General features: G+C 41.4%; 2 protein-coding genes and 1 long non-coding RNA gene across 6 annotated transcripts; 1 reads left to right on the top strand and 2 right to left on the bottom strand.

The window, feature by feature from the left end:
• The first annotated feature begins 84 nt into the window (after window positions 1-84).
• LOC122776066 (ras-related protein Rab-8B) lies at window positions 85-4,335 on the top strand. 2 transcript variants are annotated; one of them, XM_044036419.1, is made up of 8 exons: window positions 87-329; window positions 1,505-1,565; window positions 1,659-1,719; window positions 1,806-1,883; window positions 2,352-2,441; window positions 2,541-2,606; window positions 2,702-2,752; window positions 3,268-4,335. In XM_044036419.1, exons 1-8 carry the CDS (start codon window positions 206-208, stop codon window positions 3,358-3,360), a joined length of 624 nt encoding a protein of 207 aa, XP_043892354.1. In that variant the 5' UTR covers window positions 87-205; the 3' UTR covers window positions 3,361-4,335. The 2 variants fall into 2 exon arrangements, with proteins under 2 accessions (XP_043892353.1, XP_043892354.1); XM_044036418.1 differs by having other exon boundaries at window positions 85-329; window positions 1,659-1,883.
• On the bottom strand, window positions 696-2,358 carry LOC122776068. The gene is made up of 2 exons (XR_006361164.1): window positions 1,969-2,358; window positions 696-1,843 (listed from the first exon to the last, which is right to left on the bottom strand). It is a non-coding gene; the product is annotated as an uncharacterized LOC122776068 (long non-coding RNA).
• Window positions 4,165-22,044, bottom strand: LOC122776064 (transient receptor potential cation channel subfamily M member 1-like). 3 transcript variants are annotated; one of them, XM_044036414.1, is made up of 27 exons: window positions 21,230-22,044; window positions 15,843-15,919; window positions 15,156-15,351; window positions 14,840-15,053; window positions 14,408-14,532; window positions 14,145-14,316; window positions 13,627-13,801; window positions 13,419-13,542; window positions 11,040-11,112; window positions 10,840-10,940; window positions 10,460-10,630; window positions 10,212-10,346; window positions 10,051-10,101; window positions 9,834-9,974; window positions 9,725-9,754; window positions 9,317-9,609; window positions 8,959-9,187; window positions 8,730-8,861; window positions 8,506-8,637; window positions 8,287-8,415; window positions 7,936-8,187; window positions 7,641-7,833; window positions 7,042-7,062; window positions 6,807-6,951; window positions 6,515-6,720; window positions 6,174-6,306; window positions 4,165-5,807 (listed from the first exon to the last, which is right to left on the bottom strand). In XM_044036414.1, exons 1-27 carry the CDS (start codon window positions 21,299-21,301, stop codon window positions 4,457-4,459), a joined length of 5,073 nt encoding a protein of 1,690 aa, XP_043892349.1. In that variant the 5' UTR covers window positions 21,302-22,044; the 3' UTR covers window positions 4,165-4,456. The 3 variants fall into 3 exon arrangements, with proteins under 3 accessions (XP_043892349.1, XP_043892350.1, XP_043892348.1); XM_044036415.1 differs by having other exon boundaries at window positions 7,659-7,833; window positions 21,230-22,017; XM_044036413.1 differs by lacking the exons at window positions 4,165-5,807; window positions 6,174-6,306; window positions 6,515-6,720; ... (15 more) ...; window positions 11,040-11,112; window positions 21,230-22,044 and adding an exon at window positions 17,047-17,492 and having other exon boundaries at window positions 13,286-13,542.
• Window positions 22,045-22,540: the final 496 nt, after the last annotated feature.

Here is a 22,540-nt window from a genome sequence, read left to right as displayed (position 1 = left end):
TGCGATATCCTAATTCTCCGGAAAATTGCGAACCTGGCAACCGTGAACGCACCGCTCAACGTGACGTCACTCTCCTCGGCACCGGTCTGCTGCCGCTGCCAGTCTGCCACAGTCAGACAGCTGAGGATATTCAGGCGGTGGATCCGCGGCTCAGCTCAGCAAGGCCTTGTTAAATCAAAAACGTTCGAGTCTCCGCTGTGTTTAAATGGCGAAAACGTACGATTATCTCTTTAAGCTGTTGCTCATCGGAGACAGCGGTGTCGGCAAGACATGCCTGCTGTTCAGATTCAGCGAGGACTCCTTCAATACCACCTTCATATCCACAATAGGTGAATACTCTGCAGCCGCCCCTAAGCATACATCTGACATACTGTACTGCATGCCGTATTAACCGATTGCAATGCTTTACTACCCGATGTGTGTCATAATATACTTAGAAACATGATATAATGTGTAGCATATTGTACAGAGGGAACATCAAATCAAGACAAACTCAGAATGATGATCTCTTGTCCTTGGTGGTTCAGTAACGGCTAATATAGAATGATATCTATTAGACTATAATCCAGATGTTTGACCTATAGAAAACCCTTACTGAAGTGTGAGGCCTTTTAGAATAATTCTAATATTGCCATACCCTTTGTTACTGCAGCTAGTTTTGCTGTGACTATAAAAAATGATGTCCTTCAGCAGACTGACAGATTATACATTTATTTAAGATAACAAAGGACACACTTTTGAAAAGCACAGCACATTTGTGACGAGAGGATATGTTGCAGTGAGAGCAAAAAACAGAATTATCAAAAGGAAATACACCATAAGCACATTTAATGCAGTGACTTCTTTGATGCTAAGCTTTTGGTCACGTGACCTTCATCTTGTTTCTATTTGGACTTGTCGTGGGAAACTGTTAAGTATTTTCTTACACATTCTACCCATACAGTTAATAGCGAAAAATGTATTTATTGAAAATTCAAACAATAAAATGAATCACATTGTTGATCGTTTCATTCTATTGGGTAAGAAGCAGAATTCTCCAAAACTCAGCCCTCATATACTGCCTTTGGAAATTACTTTGTGATGCATATTGACACTTTGACGCTTGTTAGTAATAACACATGTACAGATCTCATAGAAATAACCAAGAACCCATTTAGTGAGGGTTAGATTTATACCCGTACCCCAGTTTAATTTATGAATAATTTATTTTCACTCTCTCTTTTCTATGTCCATGATGGTATGCAGTGTTATTTGCATAGATGAATATATATACTCACATTTATACCTTGTTTTGGATCGAAGCATATCGAAAACATCAAACATACTTGCATGGTTTGAAGAGTTCAGAACATACATTTTTGATTAGATAACAAAGGACAGCCACTGTGCAGGGAGATGTTTGTTTTGTAGAAATGTGAGACATGATGTGATAACCTCTTAACTAATCAAAGCAGCAAGAATCAACTTATAGAGTCCATGTCTGTGATTGTTTATTTGAATTCAGGAATAGACTTCAAAATCAGAACAATAGAGCTGGATGGGAAGAGAGTCAAACTTCAGATTTGGTGAGTGTGATACGACCTTTTTCTCTTTTTAAATCTGAGATTGACACAACTGTCCATCCACCTACAATCTGATATGATTTCTCCTTCTTCTAGGGACACTGCAGGACAAGAGAGGTTTCGAACCATCACCACAGCTTACTACAGAGGGGCTATGGTGAGTCAACTCTTCTTTCCACACTTTATCCCTCGGTGTGTGTGTTGCATGTCAGGTTATGGACATTGTTTGTTTTTCCTTCACAGGGTATTATGTTGGTCTATGACATCTGCAATGACAAGTCCTTTGAAAACATAAAAAACTGGATTAGAAACATTGAAGAGGTGAGCTGTGACTTCTCATGTGCTATATGTAAGTTTGTACCACCATTTTATAACCAGTATTTGCATGAAGAGCTATTTTACTTACCCCTTTAACAGAGGAAGTGCTGGCTCAGCATCAAACTGCTTCCCTTTTGCTGCCCAAGAGCTGTCTCCATCTATGGAGGGGAAAGCCTAACTCCTGTTTTCAGATACTGAGTCACTGTTGCGTCCGGTCTGAAAAGTACTGCTGCTCAGACGTTGTCTTGGAAACAACACAAATGCGGAAGCTCTTCTCAGGCGACAACAACAAAGCAGTAAAATCTCATACATAGCCACGTACACTTAACTTACAATATATTGGTCGCTGGACTAAAACTAGAAAAGATGTTAAAATGAATCAGACTTCGAGAAATCCCACACACAAAACATTTTGTTCACATTGTACAGAATATCACACTTGGCATAAAGAATCTTTTTTATTTCCGCCAGCATGCCTCGTCTGATGTGGAGAAGATGGTCTTGGGTAACAAATGTGACATGACTGACAGGAGACAGGTGTCCAAAGACAGGGGTGAAAAAGTGAGTTTCTGCAGCTGGTCCTGATACAAATTCACACGCTGCATACTTTCACTTCCTTGCACCGAGTGACGATAACACTGCCATTTTTGTCTCACTCAGTTGGCTATTGACTATGGAGTTAAATTTCTGGAAACCAGTGCTAAGTCTAGTATAAATGTAGAGGAGGTAAGCAGAAACTTCACACTCTGACCACATATAACATAAATGATTATTTATACACATATATTCGTCCTTTGCTTTTGTTTTTCCTGTCACTCCAGGCTTTTTATACAATGGGAAGAGACATACTACATAATCTGAGCTCAAAGACGGTAAGTGTTTAAGAATTTCTTAATTTTAGATATAAATAAATGGCTGTTAAATTCAAACCGTTGTCAAATACGTTCTCACAATGCTGATGAATTCTATCAGATCTCATGTGGCCTCACAACATTACTGTGCTGCACACAGGAAGTGATTTGTTTTATGTCAAGACAGACGTAGTATACATACAACATATGCACAACATTGCACGGGTAAAGAGAGGCGGCTGCAAACAGGTGGGAGTATGACTGAAAACACAAAGAAGTTCACATGAAAAGGTTTCAGAAGTACATTCTACTGCTTAATGAAACCCAGTCTTTCAACAGTTAAACAGATAAACACAAACACTCCCTCTGTCTGGTCTGACAATAAGCTGTTTTCAGGTGAAGGACACAGCATACACATAATGTTGCATCATTTCTGTCCATGAAGACCAAACAGAGGCAGAATAATAACATCAGCAACAAGAAATTGTTATGCTATATGCATTTAATTGTTTGACTGTAATGTCTTCCTGTATTAGACTGACACCAGTGCCGGAGCGTCGGGCAAACCAGTCAAGATCACTGAGAAGAAGTCCAAGAGGATTAAAATCTTCAAGTGTTCGCTCCTCTAGGCTTCTTAACTCCAGTTTTCGCATCTCACTGCTACTGTGACTCTGCTGTTTTGGAGCCTTACTCCCTGCTGGACACCTTCACATCGGCGGAGGCTGCGGCGGCTGCGGCACTCATCATAATCAGAGAGCCTTATAGCCAGCTGAAGCTAACAGGTTCACAAGTGCTTGAAATGCAATCCTGATCAGATGACCAGAGGTGCATCAGGGACAGCTGAGGCCTGATGCTGTATATCCGCTCATGCAAAAGACCTGTGTGTGTGATGGTCAGCAGTCGTCTGCTCACAGAAGGGAGTGATTCTTTTGGCTTTCTTTATACCTCTGATGGAAAAATCTCAGTTACACATAGTTGTCTTATTATTATATAAAAGAATGAATAGATTTTTTTTTTCATCTGATGTAGCATACTTTCATACGCACTACCTATTATCATGTTCAATATGATTCTTGAGACTTAAAGCACTGATTGTATGTGTCTGTGTGATTTCACGTGTGTAAATAGGCTTATGGGCTGTGCTTATTCATGTGTGCCAAGAAGGAGTAATGTTACAGAAAAAGGCAAAAGTATTTATGAATACAACCTATACTGTATTGTAATGTTTTTCTTTTTTCCTCTTTTCTATTCTTTTTTTAAAATATTTATACAAGTGTCAGTTTTTGCATGGAAGGTGTAGGGTCAACTTTGAGTGGGTCAATATTGAGCACATTTTTAAGTATTTTAAAAGAAAAAAGAGGTTTACAGACAGTGTTTCAAAGTGTCTGACATGTCCATGTATAGGTCATTCATTGTGTTTGCTGTTAGCATAGTAGGAGTTGTGTATATCCTTTATTTTCACTGTGAAACTGTAGACATCACACTGGTTCCCCTCTACATCTCCACTATGAAAACACAGTGACATGGAAAGCTGTGATGTGAATGGTTGTCTTTGTAAGCTGCTGCTGTGTTACACCAATGAAAAGTAAAGATGGTAAAGAAAGTGTCTTTTTCAACAGTAGTGTTTTCACTATTTAGCGCTGAGTGACTGATATTTACTGCATGGTGATGTATTTTGTTTATGTATTCATTTTCTTTGTTCTGACTTATTATCTTCTGCATGCCTTATTTGTCTTCCTGTGCATCGTCTTCTCTCTTCTCTGCCTCCATCTTCTTTCCCACCTCTTCCCCGCCGACAGCTGCTGCCCTGCAGGCTTCAACAAGGTCTCTCTCACTGCTGTAGGCTCTGGGCTCTTTGCTAACCATGAAGCTCTTTGTTTTCCTCACACTGGCATTCCAGCTGTCTGACCTGTGAGATGGTAAATAATTGTCCTCGGCCACAGTCAGATACTCCGTGGTGTCTGAAAGGTTTCTCTTTGCCTTGGTCTTTGCTGGGTCTGCCGTGGACTCTGCCGCTGGAGGAGTTCCCTTAATTTCTGGCGGAGTTTGATGCACCAGATTCTCCTCCATTTTGAGCTCTGCTGGTGCAGCACTCATTTGAAACTGCTGGGCAAGAGCTCTGACTGTAGATACTTTAGGCACATGACCATAAATGCTGGAGTGCACCTCATTTGGTGTGTTTGCTCCTTGCTCCACCACTGGTCTGTTGTCTGCGGTTTGCTCCCCTTTGTCACTTGCCCCTGCGGGGTCGTAGATGATGCTGCTCATTGCCCTCTTCTTTGTTAGAGAAGTTTGACTTTGCGTTTCACTTGCAATGTATCTCAAAGATGTTGTTCTCTTTGGAGAAGCGGACGCTCCCAGCAGCATTTGGGCTTTTGTTGCTGGGTCAGCTGGTTCATCTGGAGGGTTGATAATGATAGTGCTCATAGCCCTCCTCTTTGTCAGTGGAGACAGTTGTTGGTCTTCGACTGGGTAGTATTTCAAGGATTTGGTCCTTTTTGGAGGGGAAGAAGGCCTCAGTCTATCCTTGTCTGTTAGTCTGTCCATTAGAAATGTGCTACCATGTTTAATGTTGGCGATGGTCTCTTGACTGGATGCTGCAGACTTTTGTTCACATGGAGATATGAAAATGTCCACACAGGAGCTGGGTCGTGATCTCTCTAAACCAGCGACATCTAACATCTGGCCCCCGTTTGTTGTGTTGAGAGCACGGAAACTGGAGGCTTGCTGCAGATTCCTCTGTGTCTCCAGACCGGTTTTTGTTGACTCATCCGTGTCCTTCTGCTTCTGCGCAAACTCTTCCATGTCCATGTGGAAACGGTAAAGACTATAACCGTCAGCGCTGTTAATGCTGCCCTGACGATGGAGGGAGGAGGGGTCACACACAGAGGAGTTCCGTGAATAGGTTCGGGTTAGCTCTAGTCTGTCCAAGCCCGCAAGTTTTTCTAGAGCGACTGCCATTCGCCCATGGATCTCTTCCAGTTGAGCCAGGCGCAAATCCACTGTCTGCAGAGAGGCCTTCATCGTGTTTTCCCTCTCATTTACCTCCTCCAGGCGCATGGACATATTCTCAACTCTGCCAAGGCCACCGAAGAGAAATTAAAAAAAAATTAGCCATGTCTGTGCTGCTCATGATGTGTCGAAAAATTTAAAGGTCCAGTGTGTGACATTTAGCAGGGATGTTGACGGAACGTTATGATAAAAGTTATGATAAGTTAACTGCTTAAGAAATACAAATTGTTTGGTCGTTTATATGTACTTTTTTATATGTATATTTTGCACAAATATTACTTCACAAACTAAGACTGACTTGCTTGTGAAAGGGATGGGTGAGTGGAGGAGTCCTCCAATTGTTTTTTTGCAATCTGCAATCTCACCTCTAGATGTCACTAATTCTGGACATTTAAGCAACACTTGAAAGAGGGGGGGAGGGGGGGCTTACCTTTCTGAGGTGACCTTAATGCGTTCGCCGCTGGAGGACTGCTGCTCGTCTTCCTTCCCACGGAAATATTCTTCCACACATTGTTCCTCAAACTCATACAGACTCTTTAACTCCTCTGGATTCAGCCTCAGTTCTGACAGAAAGAAAATACAAGTAAGACAGTACATTACTCTGTGTAGAAGTATATGTCAAATAGTCTAAAACATGTTTAATTAAAACAGGATGTGATTAGATTTATTCACTTTAGTAACTCATTTAAAATAAATCATGTATGTAATTTAGTGAAATGTATATGAATATTTGATTAATTACGTGTGTAATAATGATTAGAAGAAACTCACTGAGGCCTCTGTCCTTCTCATCCAGCTCTCCCTCGGTTTTCTTTCTGGCACAGCGTCGAAACAGCCTGCTGAGAGGGATGTAGAGATGGCTGAAGATGATGAGAGGAGGAGGAAGGATGGGACGGTCATGAAAAGTCATGATCAGCTGATATCGCTGGAACTTCCACACCTGGTTCGAAATAGACTTCACTTCAAAGAAGGTGTTGCTGTAAGAGAGGGAAAGAGGTGGGTGAGTCCAAACTGTGAGTACAGCAGATGTGAAATAATAAAATAGATAATATTTTATATTTACTTGAAGACTGCAATTAGCAAGTTGACCAGAAGGATGTTTGCCACAAGAAGGTAACAGGCCATAATAGCAGGTGTGAGCCAGGCACCAGGGATGCAAGGAGGCAGTTTCTTCCCATCCTCATCATATAAATGTTCACCACATGGAGCTGCGTGCAAAGGTTAGTGCTGGTGAATTTAAATTGAAGAACTTGAGATAATTGTTTGGAATAGCATTTCTGAATGTAAAAACTACTCACGGTTGATTTCCATTGCATAGACTTAAAAAAAGTCCAAGAAACGCACCAAAGCATTGATGCAAAAACACGGAGAAAGTGTTATAATCAATAATTGTGGGCTTTTTTATATCATGCTTCTGTCAAGGTCAAGTTGGTGTTCATGAAAAAGTGTTTTGCTAACTTGTCAACATTATAAAATAGTTGCTTTAGGGTTCAGTTGTTGTGGAATTTAAGATTAGTTCATGGTCTCAGGAAAATAAGAAATGTGTGAGCTTGTTTTAAATACATTTAAATATCAATAAAAAAAACAACTGTGTTTTTTTTAAATTTATTACATAATATAAATAACAGCATTAACACAGTTGTCATTGCCTTCACCCTGACAGAAGAAAGTGACAAAACAAAATACTTGAAGGCAGATGATCATAATCAAAAATGATGAACTAAGATACTACCACACTGCAGAGTTATTACCATGCACTAAAGCAAATGTACCAGCAGAGGGAGACAAAGTATGAGGGGGGATTGTTACAGTGTAATGTTACTAAACATCCCATGATTTAGGGCAGAAATTAATGTGACACTGATCATCTGCCCAGAATCAGGAAACAGAATCTTACTATGAATTCTAGTCTTACGGTCTATCGAGTCCGCAAAAACCTCCCCATAGATCATCCAGTAGGGCATATAGAAGATGTTTCTGGCCAGTCGCCAAGTCGGCTCCTCGTCTGGGTGAAGGATGGCTTGCCGAGCCACACCGAAGCTCATGAGCACCACCAGCATGATCACGACAAAGTACATCATATCTATCATCTGAAAAGAGCAAAACAAAAGACATGTTTTTTCATTTAAATGAAACTACAAAATTGCCGTTGTACTCATGTTGTGTGTGTCATATGACTTTAACGCGATTACCATCTTCCCTATCATCATCACATAGGGCCCCAGGTATTTGTTGACTCCAAAGATGTCCAGGACACGGATGTACCAGAAGATAATGTCTATACAGTAGATGACTCGGCCATAACCCATGTAAGGCTCGTGCTGCAGCCGGAGCATGAGCCCCAGAAGGAAGGTGGAGATGGCAGCCAGGTCTGTGATGTTCCAGTAATCCTCCAACCACACACTTATCTTCTGTTTCAGTTTCCCAGGCTCTGACATCAGAATCTAGACATAGACCAGAGACCATACACTGTTGTTGTTGTTTTTTTTATCACACATGATGAAGGATCTGATAAAAACTGACCACATCTTGTCCCTTTTTACCTGTCTGACTTTTTCAGTGCCAAGTGTGAGGATGTAAGAAATGACAGTCCACTCTTGTAAAGATGGCCATCTTTCCATTTTCACCAGGATTATGTAGTTGTACAACATCAAATATCCCAGATAGGAAATCTATTGGAAGAAGAAGGTCATAAAGTCATTTCAGTGTGACTTATAAATATTACTACCATAATGTCTCTTGTGTTAAAGAAGGGAACTGACAGTGTTGAACCAGAATTTGGTGAAGGGTGCGTTATAAAACTCGAAGATCCTTTTGCCAATAGGGATTTTGTGGACTTTAGCGGTTCCTTCCTCTTCGTCGCCTTTACGTGAATTCCCATCAGTGTTGTGTTCCTACAATGTAAAAGCAAACTGTCAGCTTAGCTCCTGCAAATCTTGACACAAATGTTTCCTCGACACGATTATTCTAACAAATAATGTTCGACCTTGCTGGATTTTGTGTCATCATCCTTGTCTTTTCCTGCTTCCTTGCCTCCAGGTGCATGATAAACTGCATCATCTCCGAGACGGAAGTCCAACAGTAGGATGAGAGGAGGAAAGATGATTCCCAGAATAACCTGGGTGAGATGAGATTTTACAAAGAATATTGTGAGTTTTACTCTGAGTCAGTCACACAGCTACTGCTTCAAAGGAAAACATTTTTTAGATACCAACCTTGAGGCCAGGACTTTTGCCCATTCTCAAGCAACCCATCCACATGTCGGTGAGCAGCATCTGGCAGCAGGTGTGGGCGATGAAGTCACGTTGCTTCGCAGCCACAGCCAGCTTCAGACAGGTGGAGTTACTCCAGTGAACAAGCTCATATGTTAAGAGTTTCATGGCCACCTGTTCATCGTGTTTGTAGGACTGGTCTAACAGCTCGTAGGCCAACTGGCCAAATTCTCTGTGTGTGTGAGAGCGAGAGAGAGAGAGAGGGATCAGTAACAACAATAACCTGGTTGTTCTTATTTTCGTTAAAACAACACATGGTCCTACAGCTGAGACCGATTCAAGAGATGATGTATGCACTGACTTGGAGTTGTTCTCCAGGTCCTGGGAGATGTCATCCACCAGTTCACTCTCGGAACATTCATGGGCCATGGCTTTATACAGTTTACATGCCACCAGGGCCTTCGCCATGCCCTCTTCTCCACGCTGCCAGAGGAAAAGCGCCATCTTCTGGCGCTTCATCAACACTCCCCATAGCATCAGCTCGTGGAAGGGGAACTTGAATCGACAGACCTCAGGGTCATCCACATCAATGTCCACCTCTTCTTCTTTCTTCTTTTTGGCCTTTTTCTTGCCTTTAGGCCTCGGTTCATCATCCTAATGACATTTTTTTCAATAAAGATGATGGAGATATTTATCCCACTGTGTGGTTTATACATGTTCTCAGCTAAATAACAGTGTTTTGTTGTTTTGTTGTTTTGGGACACCTCACCTCCATTCCTAGAAGCTTCAGTGCTTTTGGCTGAAGGAAGGAAAAAAAAGTCAGCATTAATAACAGGTGTTGCTTAATATAATGAGAAAATCATAAACATTTAGCATACCCTTTTTAGTCCGTATAAAGTATTGTAGAGGTTACGAAAAGCCTTCCTGGTGTAATTGCTCCTGTATGCTCCTCCCATGAGGTACTCCAGCACCAGACCAATGTCAATCAAAGTGATCTGATAATCTGGTGGAAGGTTTCCCTGTAAAGGCACCAGAAAAATACATCGGTGAAATGATGAACATTATGCATTAAATACATTAAAAGGCGGTTTCTACCTTTTTGACGTCCCTAACCACAGCATGCAGTGTGTTCGGTGGGCCTAGTTTCTGAGAGAGGAGAAGAGAAGAAATAAGTGTCATGTATTCATTTATGTATATTTGTATTTATTTATTTATTTATTTGTTTATTTATTTGTGCTGCAGCGCGTCAGGTCCACCGTGTTGTATAGCTCCTCCAGTCTGGGAATGGTGAGGAAGTGGTGAATGTTGACCCCATTCTCAAGAAGCAGTTTCACAAAGTCCACTCTGTCCAGCACCAGAGCGTCCATCATAGCCTGCTCCAGAGAATTCACCTACAGGAAGAAATGAATACATGAGAAAGACTATTGTTATTATTATTATTGTTTTTATCAACATCTTACGTTCTGATTCTTTCTTTTTTAACATCTATGGTATAAACTCTTACCCAACGAATCAACTCCAACTTCCTCGGGTCTGTTTCCTCAGGAGGTTCAGGCTTTGCCTTCCCTTTGCCCTTCTTTCCCCTGGTCTTGTTGCGTGGAGCGCTGACAGGACTCCTCTGCTTCTCTTGCGTTGTGGCTCCAGAGGCTGTAGTGTTGGCGATGGCACCTGCAGGCTGAGCAGACAAATGAGATGGGAAGAAAGTTGCATCTCCTCTTTGAGTAAACAGCACCATATCAACTCTGCCTGATTTGTCAGAATGACCCTGTTCGATCAAATCTGGGAAAAACACACCTTAGTTTGACAATGCAAGTTTATGTTTTATTTTCTTTCCCTCAGTCCTAAATGGTGGTCGTCTGTGATAACTGTGTGAGCACCACTCACTGGTAAATTGTGTCCGTAAACAAAGATGTGATTGCGAGCGATATCCACGCGGTTCCAGGCCAGAGCCAAACTGAGCTGATCTGCCGCAGAGGCATTTGTGCCTTTTGCAAAAGAAACAGACAGAAGAGAGGAGATAATTGGTGGTACACAGTACGTAATGATGTATGTATTTGAGACATGTAATGTCATGTTAAAATTACCTTTTAACAGGGCTGTGAGAATGGCCATTTCAATGTCTTGTTGTCCCTCGGAACCCATTCGAAAAACTGTGATCTACATGTGAGAGAAAATAATAGTAAGACACAAAGACATGAGGTCAGCAGTCACTGAGTCCGTTAATAACACATGACATGGATGAGTACACTGAGCCTGAGGAGAATTCTCTTCAAGTGAAGCATATTATATTGTATCATGGGTTGTTTGGAAATATTCAGACTTAATAATAAATAATGATAATTTATTTTTTGGCACCTTTCAAAGCACTCAAGGTCACCTTACATGCAGAGTTAAAGTAACAGTACTAAAATGAATAATAAAAACAAATTAAGAATACATTGTATAATGCTATACTGAGGGGGTTTGAAACAAATAGGTGGATATAACTAATCAAAGTGAATATGCAAGTTGAAACAGATTTTAGACAGGATATGAATGTGAGCCAGAGTCAACCATGTTTGAGGAGCTGGAGTGAAGTGATTAGTGGAGGGGGTTCTAGTGATGACGCGGGCACCAGAGTTCTGGGCCAATTGGGCTCAAGTGCATGCTTTAATATCTCAAATATTGTCTATGAAGTGTAATATGCATAATCACGTTTTGTAATGTTCTAGAGTGAGAATGTTCTATATTTAGAGTCAGGAGGTGCCATCCTGACCCACCTTTAAGAAAATATGTGCCTTGAGAGTCTCTGCTCATCCAGACATAACTTATCTCATCTTGATTTCTTTGCTTTCCCAAAAGCATGAACTCAAACTCTGCTATTGTTCTCTAAAGGTTTTAGTCAGACTGTCTGAGTATACAGATTTACTGCATGGGTAATACATTCAAATATTCAAATAAGTCATAAAATTCCAGCCATGTACAGTACGTCACACCTCTGTGCAGAAGAGGTGTGACGTACACCTCATAGATGAAGAGACTGCAAACCTGTGGTGTGGTCAAAGTGCGGGAGACTGCAGCACTCACTCTCTGACAGCTACTTTACTCATCATAAGTGACAGTACTTTCCTTGTCATGGGCTTGGGGTGTATCAAATGAAACCATGCTGACGGGTCTGTCACATGTGCGGCCATAGTAAATGGGATTAGATTGTTATGAATATGTAGCACTGTACCAGAGCTGGTCCCGAGATGGGTAAATAATTAGCATCTCGCCATAGGCTCAAGGCTGAAAACTTGTGTTGCTCGTCCAGACAGTTGTTGGTCATTCTTTGTGGTCTGTTTTTGGTGAACTCATGATTGTATCCTGGTGTTACATCATTGCAATTTGCAGCCCTCTAAATCAGTCCTTTTTTTTTGTTTGTCTGATCCAGCTGTTCACATGAGATGCACTTAGGACGCAGGGATTATGTGGGGGACTAGACGGTGACACCGAGTCACCTGTAGGTTAGTCATGGCACTTTAGATTAATAGCAGGCAATGATGTGGCCTCTCAGTTGTGTGTAAAGTTCTGCCACATCGTCTGGGTTGGGCATGAGTGAGAGCTAAATGGTAGAGGAGAAAGCCCCGCAGCAGTATGATCTTTGATAAGCTGTTTTAAGTTGCTTATCTGAGTGTTGGAGCATTAGGTCGCTCTAATACACCCAGGATAGTGGACGCAAACTCAAACTGCTGCAGCCAAAGCACTGTGGACGCTGACAAAGCTCCAGGAGTGGAGAGAAAGAGTAACCTGGTGGAGGATTACGGAGATGGATTCTCTCCATCTCCATCTGTGTGCTGCATGTTTACTGCGAATAGAGAAAGTAAGAGCCTCTGCTAAGCAGGTGGCAGTGTGCTCTGATCTTTCCCACCCAATGTATAGTGTGTGGAGATTATATGTGCTGGGTATTACAAACTACTAATCACATCACATGGAAATCAGTTGCGGATGCACAAACGCCGCTGATATTTATACACCAAGGTCTCCATCAAACACTTTGGAGAAACACTCTGGGATTAACCTCATATCTATAATCACTCATATTGGGATGTGTGTGCGTCGTCGTCAAACCATATACACTGTTAAGTTCTGCAGAACCTCCCGCCCACTCCATAGCCGTGCACTTACAGAGTCCACAGATTTTCCAGAGCATTTATGATGCTCAACAGTGAAGCTGCGAATGACCCGGATTACATGACATGACCACGACAAGAAGGAGAGATGACAGGCAGATTGTGGGGATTATGTTTATTCAATATGTTAATGGAAACACAAAGATGAGTGGAATGGATGAATGACAATGGAGACCAGATGTTTCACAACTCAGAAATGATTTATTGATCGACAAACACACACACACACATTATTTACAAATGAAGGATAATTGTGAAATTCATGGAAGACGTTATTAATGAGTTCTTTGAGGAATTTATTCTCTTACTCACCAGTTCCCGTTTCTTCATACACTCCATTACCATGAGCAAGATCTGCTGTGACTGGCTTTTGGTGTAATTGAAAGTCTTTTGAATGGTCACCAGGAGCTGGTCTCGCACATCATCGTTAACCAGGCTATAAATGAAGAGTTTTGAGATGAGATGTATATGTATTTTTTAGTATACGTAAAGAAAAAGAGAATTCATCACATATGCTCACCCTCCATCCTCTGAGAACTTGTGTGCAAAGGAAATAATGTCAGAAGCTCGACCGCTGCCGTCACACACCACCACGGGAATCGGGGGCTCATCTCTGAGACTCTCAAGGGCGATGGAGATAACGTTCGGACCTCCCTCCACTATCAGACACACCAGTGGGACACCCTGACCCAGACCTGTAAAACCAAACCCACGCATTTGTTTATCCAAACTCACAGCTGTTGCCTCATGATAGCAGAAGTTTGAGGTATGAAACATTGAAGCAGAACATGTAGATGTGGATGTGCTTACAGACAAAACCAAAGGAGGGAGGTAGTGAAGTCAGTGGTGACAGCTGAGCATCCCTTTGCTGTCCCTGCCTTATCCGAGCTCCAGGCATAGGATGACAAAGGGAAGCCCACAGGTCACAGACGAGCAATCCGTGCGCATGTCCGACAACACTGAGTGGCTCAAACTCACACACCATGGAGGATGGAGTATGTTCTATGACATATGTGCAGGGATCACTGTGTGACTCACGAGTGTTAATCTTCTGCAGGGAGATGTGCTTCTCCAGCAGTCGACGCAGTTTGACTTCAGAGCCGTATTTCCCACAGGTGCCGTTGTCGGTCAGGATGAAGTGGGAGTGGCTGTTGTTGAGCACAGCCAGCTTGCTCAGCGGGTTTGCCATGGTCTGATAGGGCCTGGTTACCTGGAAAAACAAAGAGAATTTGAGCTTGAAAAGTTTCAAGACGGAATATAAGTCACTTCGTTCAGAAAACAACAAGTGCAAATGTTCTTACATCTTTCCCGATGAGGTCCTCTTTGTTTTCCAGGATCCCCCATGGAGCAATTCCTATTGCGCACACCTTCCCTCGTGATTTGGAGGAATGGTCCTTTAAGGCATCTCCCACGTGACGAATCACCCCTAATTTTAATAATAAATTATAATGTCAAATAAAGCTTCATGGATAATAACTCGTTCAACTGCCTAATGGGGCCGCATCATGGGACACACTCAAAATCCAACACAGATTGTCATTTGCAATTCATTTCCCCACAAAAGCTTTAATTATAGTGCTTAAACCGCTGACAATAGGTTGGTCAAATCTCCCCGCAGAAAATGGCAGAGTAAGGATTATGTAATGACATTTTAGAGGAAAGGTAATCCTTTAATGTCAAAAAATGGTGATTTGTTAAGGGAACATTAAATCCTCGACTGTCACGGTCTTTACCTGTGTTGACTCCGCCCGTGAAGATCCACGCGCCCGTGGTGACGGCCGCTTTGATCAGACCTTTGCCGAACACTTGCTTGAGTTTGGGCTGCAGGTCAAAGTTCTGCAGACCTCCATGAACGGAGATGAGCAGTGTGGGCAGCTCCAGCTGCCAGTCCTTCACCATCAAATGCAGCAGGTTTTCAGCCTTGGTTTCATAGGAAACACGGATGTACTGGTGGAGTAAAAGAGAAAAGAAACACATCTGGTCAGGTCAGGTGTGAAGAGTCATATAGTGACATACAAGAACTTACAGGAGTCTCTAAGTGAAGCTCACCATGGCCTTGTTGATGAATCCTCCACCCTGGAACTCAATCATGCCAAAGGCGTCTGTTGGGTACGTTCTGGTGTATTTGGTCACGGTCCATTTGTCCTTCGGTGCGTCAAGCTGCACCAGCTGGTGAGCTTCCTCTACCGAGTTGGCACCAGGAGGGATGGCCACGTGCTGTGTGGTCAGCTGACCACAGGCACATCTAGACACCACAGAACAAGAATCACCCAGTTAACATATCACTAGTATTGAGGCCAGTGTGGCTGATTTTACACCTAAATAAGTGGGTTAACTATTTATAGAATCCCCTTCGGCGTTCTTGAGGGCATCAGCCATGACTAGAGGAATGTTGTTTTGTTTGCCAGTGAATTCTGTGTCTTTTCCTCGAAACACACGTTGTGCCAGCTCTTTTGTCATTATGCCCATTTCTGGGAAATACATGCCTCGATGCACAAAAGGGTTGCACTGGCTGGCTGCTTTCAGAGCGCAGGAGAGAAACCACGTGCTAAAGCACTTTTAATCCCAGTAAATGTCCGATAACCTGCACTTGTGTTAAACAGATCACATTTGACCTATATATACACACTATATACTGAATTATGTTATAGACTTGCATGGCATTCACATTCTATTCACATTTCATCATAAATTGCAACATAATCAAACTTTTTGAGACACAAAGACCACAATCACCTGGTGGGGTCCTTGGTGGGAAATATGTGAACACATTCTCTTTTATGAAATGTCCTTTCAATCCAAGCTTTCTGTGCCTGAAGAGAGAAAAAAGACAAAAAAAAAATGCACGATGAGATAATGTTTTTTTCTCTTTTCTTTCTTTGTCTTGTTCTTTTGTATCATAATGAGTATCATTATCAAAATCCTCTTCATGAAAACCCTGGAAAAAAGATGATGACGGACTGCATCCGACTAAATATGATTTCACTGAAAGTATTTCCTCTGAGGCTGTTGCACTTTCTACAGACAAAAAAACATACAGAAAGGATGAGCATCTTCTGTTGTCTCTGTCGTGGGTTAATACTCAACAATCTGCTCCATAAGCAACAGAGCACTTTTTCAGTGCAAAAACAACAACAAAAAAGCCCCTCCCCCCAAAAACAATTAAAGATAAAGTGAAGACTTAACTGAAATTCTTGAAGCAAATCTGAAATATTTAAATAGTGAGACAATGTTTTATTTGTATCTAGTATTTAACAGCATTAAACTTCACCTATGAGTCTTAAGTCATATGAGTCTTTATGAAAAACCATGAGAATTCCAATTATGTCATGTGACAAGTAATCACAAGTGTTGAAGAAACAGTGGAGTTACTGTCTACGCTCTCTCTCTCTCTTTCTCTCGGACAATCCTCGATGTTCTGCAAATAAAAAACATTTAAAAAAAGAAATAACACCAAAAAAAGCTTTTGCATGTTCTTCATGCATAAAGATATTGTAATAATATCAGTAGAAATGATTGAGTATGGTAACTGAATGGTACCATCAAATCATGTGATTTTCTGTTTTTTATTTATAAATTATTATCTGTAAATAAGTCTAATAATATCATAATTATTACAGTTTGGTTTCTTTTGTCACACCTTTTCAGAACTAATACGCCTCCATATTATTTGGTTGTATAATTGAGGTATTGAAATATGAGCAGAGTCATTGATTTCAGTGTTTTGTTTCAGTATATTTCATTTACTAAGTGATGCTTTGTTAAATTGAACGATACAAATCATTTCAAAAGACACCGATATCTTAAAAAAATACACCCTGGTGTATTTGTCTGAAGTCAAAGGCAGTGTGTCTGTCGCTGTTTCTATATTCCATCTCTATCCACTCACCAGCATCGAAAATAACTGCGTCCCAAAATGACTGAAAAGAGTTACACTTACATACAATCTTCTGTCCGAGCTGCAGAGAGTCCTATCTGTGAGGCTGCTGGAGATTAAGCATAGAGAGAAGAGTGGAGGTCTCCTGTCTGCTGCGTCTCCACCAGAGCTTTCTCCTGGTGCTGCACTCCCACTCGAGTGCTCTCGTTCAGTCCCACAGGACATGCAACTTCTTCACTTTATGAGGGCCAGTTAATATGATGAGCATGTGAGCAGGGTCTTTGTTCGCCCAAGTCTCATGACTCCAGTTCAAGGTAATCCTTTTGGGAGTCTCATGACCCCCTCTCCATGTCCACAGGGTATTTTCATCCTTCGCTTGAACAAGGCACAATAAATCTACTTTGATACTTGGCCCCTAATCTCTCAGTTTGTTGAAACTCCTTTCTTTGTGCTCCCTCCATCGTGTGGAAGACGTTTGTTTGAGTGAGAAAAATGGAGCAGAGCAGCCACACTTAAAATCTCTCCGCTTTCCATTAGAGGCTCTCCAACTTTTAATTTGAAAATGTTGCCCCCTCCAACTACTTTGATTTCAACTACATTTGCATAATTGGGAGAATTGGATGCAGGCATTCTTTTGAACGGCGCCTTGTGAAGACGTGACTGGTCTCCACTTGGGGGCAAGGTCACTCACTGTTAATTGCAGTTAATCTCTATTTCCACCCACCTTGTTTTTGCAGGGAGAGGAAATCCCAGCAGACCAGCTATTACATTTTGCTTTAATTATTCTCACTTTTTTTTTGGAGATTTGCATGTATGTCATTTAAAATACATGCATAATGTAGAATAATAACCCTTAAAAGCAACCATTTGATCTTCTGCTCTATATACGCCTGTCTTTTTTCTTGTATAAACCAAGATTTACAAATGATTTAGGCCTTGTTTTTACGAGGAAATGTGAACTTTGAACTTATATATTTGTATAATTTTGTATTATGTATATATAAATTGAGTGGACTGAATGTTGTTATTCAAGTATATAAGGGTTATAGGTTTGCTCACGTTTGCTCATCACACATTTTGAGTAGTTAAAACCCCCCACAAACAAAATAAAGACAAGGATATGGTTGATGTGTCAGGAAGTCAAAGACAGGAGAAGCCCAACACATGGGACACTTTTAATCACAGCTGAAACACACAGTGCAATTCCACCAGGGTTTTGCCAGTGTGACGCAGTTATTTCAGCTTACTCGTTACTAACTCTTAGTAACCCTCATTAACCACAACAATTAACACCAAAATCCAGTCATCGAGCAGCTGCCTCGTTAAGAGCCGCCTCAGCAACAAAAACCTTAAAGAATTAGATACTGCGGGATCACGTTGTGTCACACCAAGCAAATTAACGGGGAATTAGGACAAGCCGTGGAACAATAAACAATGCTCACTCCAACATGCAGCGTTTTTCCCAAATAAATAATGATCGTTCAAAACAAAAGGCAACTGTGTGACATTTAAAAACAGTAATAAAAGATATAGAAAGAGTTTTTTTGTTTTGTTTATTATCCTCAAAACATCCACAATGTTGTAAGTAATGTGTTTATTTGTCCAGACACCTACAGTCCACATACACTATGTGTTATACATTCCTGCCTTTAAGTGCTTGAATCACATGGTTCTGGTCTCCTGACCCACAGCTTAGTGAGCAGCTAAATCACGGCTAATTTGTTCCAGGTCAGTTCCACTTTCATAGACTATTCCGCCCAAACAGTCAGAAGGGGAAGGTGTAATGATGGCCGTGTGTCTGTAGGTTGCTATATGATATTTTTAACATATAATCACAGTTGGTGGCTCTTTAAAGTTGGTTATTTCACCGCATTTGTTGTGAATAATAATCAATGTTGATTCGAAGCCTCATGAGCACAAGTGAAATGGATCAGAAAGGATTTGGGGGTCCTACGAGGAATGTGATGTCACCAGGGTTGAAGATAAAAGCAACTAATTGCTCAACTTTGGGACTGAATGGCAATGTGGTTAGAGACTGATGCAATGTGACAGGAAGGAAACACATGTAGACTCCTTTACCGTCTAAAAAAAATAAAGACTCATGGCCGAGCCCACGTGGACCAAATAACACACTGCCTTTCACGTTATTTCACTTGAGGGGAGAGCTATTTGAAAAATGGCGATGCAACTCGAGTTACAAGCTCTGAATGGGCAAATATGCATCTGCACTGTGAAAGCCAACTGTTCTCTGGGAGCCCCCGTTTGTAAATGCACTCATTGTTCTTGGGTCTGAAAATCCAGTTAGGCATCACATGAGTGCAACATGTCACTGATTATCCCCCGAGAGTTAAGGGAGTCATAAGACGTTTAAAAGACACTGTTTTTCTGTGCTTTCAAACTGTGAAAACTCCGCCAGAGGAAGAGACTCAGAAGGCACAAATCAGAAAATCAAAATAAAGATAGCGGATGTATGTAAATCCATGAACAATCTTCTGGGGTTTGATTCCTTGTGATGTGTAGTTTATCAGTGGTTATCTTTGACGGCTAGACTTATTATATTTGAATGAAAATGCAGCGTTTAATGCATTTCTATGATTCTGTAGCATGTTAGATTGTGTCATCTTCATTATCTTTAAGATCATTTCCTTTTACTTAGACCATACAGCCAATATCTAATATAATACATTAAACTAAACCCATTTCACTATGTTGCAACATTTGAAGCTCATTCTCTTTAACTTTTATTATACTCAGACATGAACACATGGTTTGCTGTAGCTATTGTATAACTCGACCGTGAAGTGAATCCTAAAGGTTTTTGTTTTTTTTTAGTCGTCACCAGACCTGAGCCTGATGATTGTATCACACACTCAGTCGTATGACCCTAAAACCCAGTGTGAACAATTAAGAGCTGAATTTGTTGCATTTGCAGTTCAACAAAACATATTTTACTCCAACTGGCTCTGATCTAGCAAAAACCTTTCCTTCCACACTGCTGATCAATAAGCTATTATTGATTTCTCGTGAGTAAAAGTAGTTAAGGGTGAAAAGAGCCAGCTTATTTAGGAAGGGAAATACGTTACACCGGAGATTTCTTTACAGCAACAGACGGGAAAATCATATTACCATGCACAACAAGTGGGACTTTCCCAAGTCTCGGATACATTAATCCTCCCATTTTTACCATGACCAACTGTAAATAAAACTATTCACATTTCTTAGAAATAAAACAGATACATCCACAACTATAAACGGCAATAACTACATGGCAAATATGCACAATAAATACAAAAAGCACAGTGTCATCTCATAGGGAACAACTTTACTAAAGAAATGTGTATTTATACCCAGTCAATTCTGGGTATAAACTAGTAAACTAGCCCCCAAGCCGACAAGTAATCTACAAAAGAGAGTGAAATGCTGTATATTTCTTTAGTAAAGTCCCATCTTTGCAGGAAAATTAGATGGTTTTAAAATTGTGAAGGTTTTTGTTCTAGTCAAAACTATGCACCTTTCCTGTAGTTACATCATCAGAACATCAGAACACAAAAGTGACACTCTGAGTGTCACTTGTAAATTGCAGTGTGTGTGTGTGTGTGTCCTCTAATCCAAGCGCAGCTCGTTGGAGTGAGAGTTGAGGTGCGCATGTAAATAAAAGTCCCGTCTTTCGAGCTTTCAAGGACACGTTGAACGGGTGTTTTAATCAGATGAAAGCAGAAAGATTAGAAATTTAGAAAGATATGAAAGTCCATAATCTGTCATGGCCATGGTCTTCCATACTGAGCCATTATGCAGGATTAAACTGCCGTACTGGCGTAAGCACAGGCTCATCTTCAACCCCCACTTAACAGTAAGTTTGCCAGGGGTTTGCAGGAGTACAGGCCATGTGCTCGCCGACATACAGCCACCAGTGCTTTACTAAAATGATCGGTTATGCCTTTAAATGGATTCCGACTAGTGTAACGATCCATGTGACATGTCCTCCTCAGATTAGCCGTATGGTTTCTGGATGCCAAAGGTTCACGACAAAAGTGTAAAAAAAAGCATGTACTGTGAAGTGCAGTTGTCACATGTTTGCAGGAAATCTACTCTACTCAAAATATTAATGTCACGCTGATTTCATTATAATAAACAAACAAGCTCGGGACATCATAACACATTCTTGAGACATATTATAAACACATCTGGTTGGAGCCGACACTGTAAGTTGATTGTGAATCGGCAGCTGAGTGTCACCTCGTCTTACCTTCTGTGAGCCCGATGTCGTGCGTTTGAGAGATGACCTCTTAAAGGTGGCACCTGGGCCCTTGGCGTCCATGTTGTTGAAGACGACTTGGACGGGAATCCTTGGAGAGCAGCGATGGGTCAGGGTTCAGCAGCGACGTCAGCGTGAGAAACAGACAGCATGTTTACAGCCTCATTCACAGCAAAAAAGCAAAAAAAAAAAAAGTATTCAGTTTTCAGCATCACTAAAGGTTTCAGTGTGTCTCTGTCCCATCTGCAGCTCACGTCCATCTGACAAGACAGAGATCCCAGCCGGGGATATAAATCACTCGATGACACACTTGACACATAGACCCTTTTCCTCCCATCACATAATCAGGCTTAATGCAGCCGGCTCTTATGAAGCCTCAGACTCTAATGGATAGAGATTTAATAAATGGTTATTGAAGGTAAATCTACTTTAGCACACACAACAAAACCCCCAAAAAAGGCTTAAGTTAGACGGCGGAAAGCCAAAGGTTCTCCTGCCCAGATGATGCTCAGTGTGTCTGACATGGGAAGATGGGAGGGTGCAAAAAAACACAGAGGTATGCACAGACACAAAGGCAGAAACACAGAATTAAATACTTGAATCCGCTGAAAGCTCACTTTTCGATTATACACCCGGCTTAAAGTTCTGTGTGGTTACAATAGTTTTGTTCCCATTAGAATTTAGCAGAATGGAAGGAATGTAAACGCCAACAGTCGTTGGCAGGAGCTGAAAATGTTGACCTGTTATATCATGAAATGAAATAAAACAGCAGTGACTTAATACCATGTTAGAGCAAATGTAATAACAAGGCTGGGAACGCTGAAACCATTAGTATTAAGGGGCTGTATTTTATTACAGTGCAGCCTGTTGTGACCATCATTATGACAAACATGGAAGTGCTGTTACCTCCATGTCAAGAACCTTCACTACTTTCACAGGCCATGGACCACTCTGCTCATTCTGTCATAGTGTCTCTCTTTTGCATCATTCTGCAGTTTCTGAAAATACTCAGAGCAGCCCGTCTTGTACCAACAACCGTGTTGTGCTCGAAGTCACCTCAATCACGCCGCTCTTCTCCATGCTGTGATTTGGTTTGAACTTCAGGAGGCCTCGTCCTCACCTTGTCTACATGAGTGCGCTGAGCAGTGACCATTGTAAGTATTGCCTTGATCCGATATTTGCATTTACAAGTCGTTGCACCTGGTGCGCTTCATAGAGAGCCAACTCTACAGCAAAGTAAACACAAAGCAACCATCAGCTGGCTCAGACACATTAGATATCCAGCAACTCCCCCTGCTGGAC

This window comes from Solea senegalensis, linkage group LG10, assembly GCF_019176455.1.
Source record: "Solea senegalensis isolate Sse05_10M linkage group LG10, IFAPA_SoseM_1, whole genome shotgun sequence".
Lineage (NCBI taxonomy): Eukaryota > Metazoa > Chordata > Actinopteri > Pleuronectiformes > Soleidae > Solea > Solea senegalensis.
Note: the sequence above shows the minus strand (reverse complement) of the source record. Positions and strands in the feature narration are given on the sequence as shown.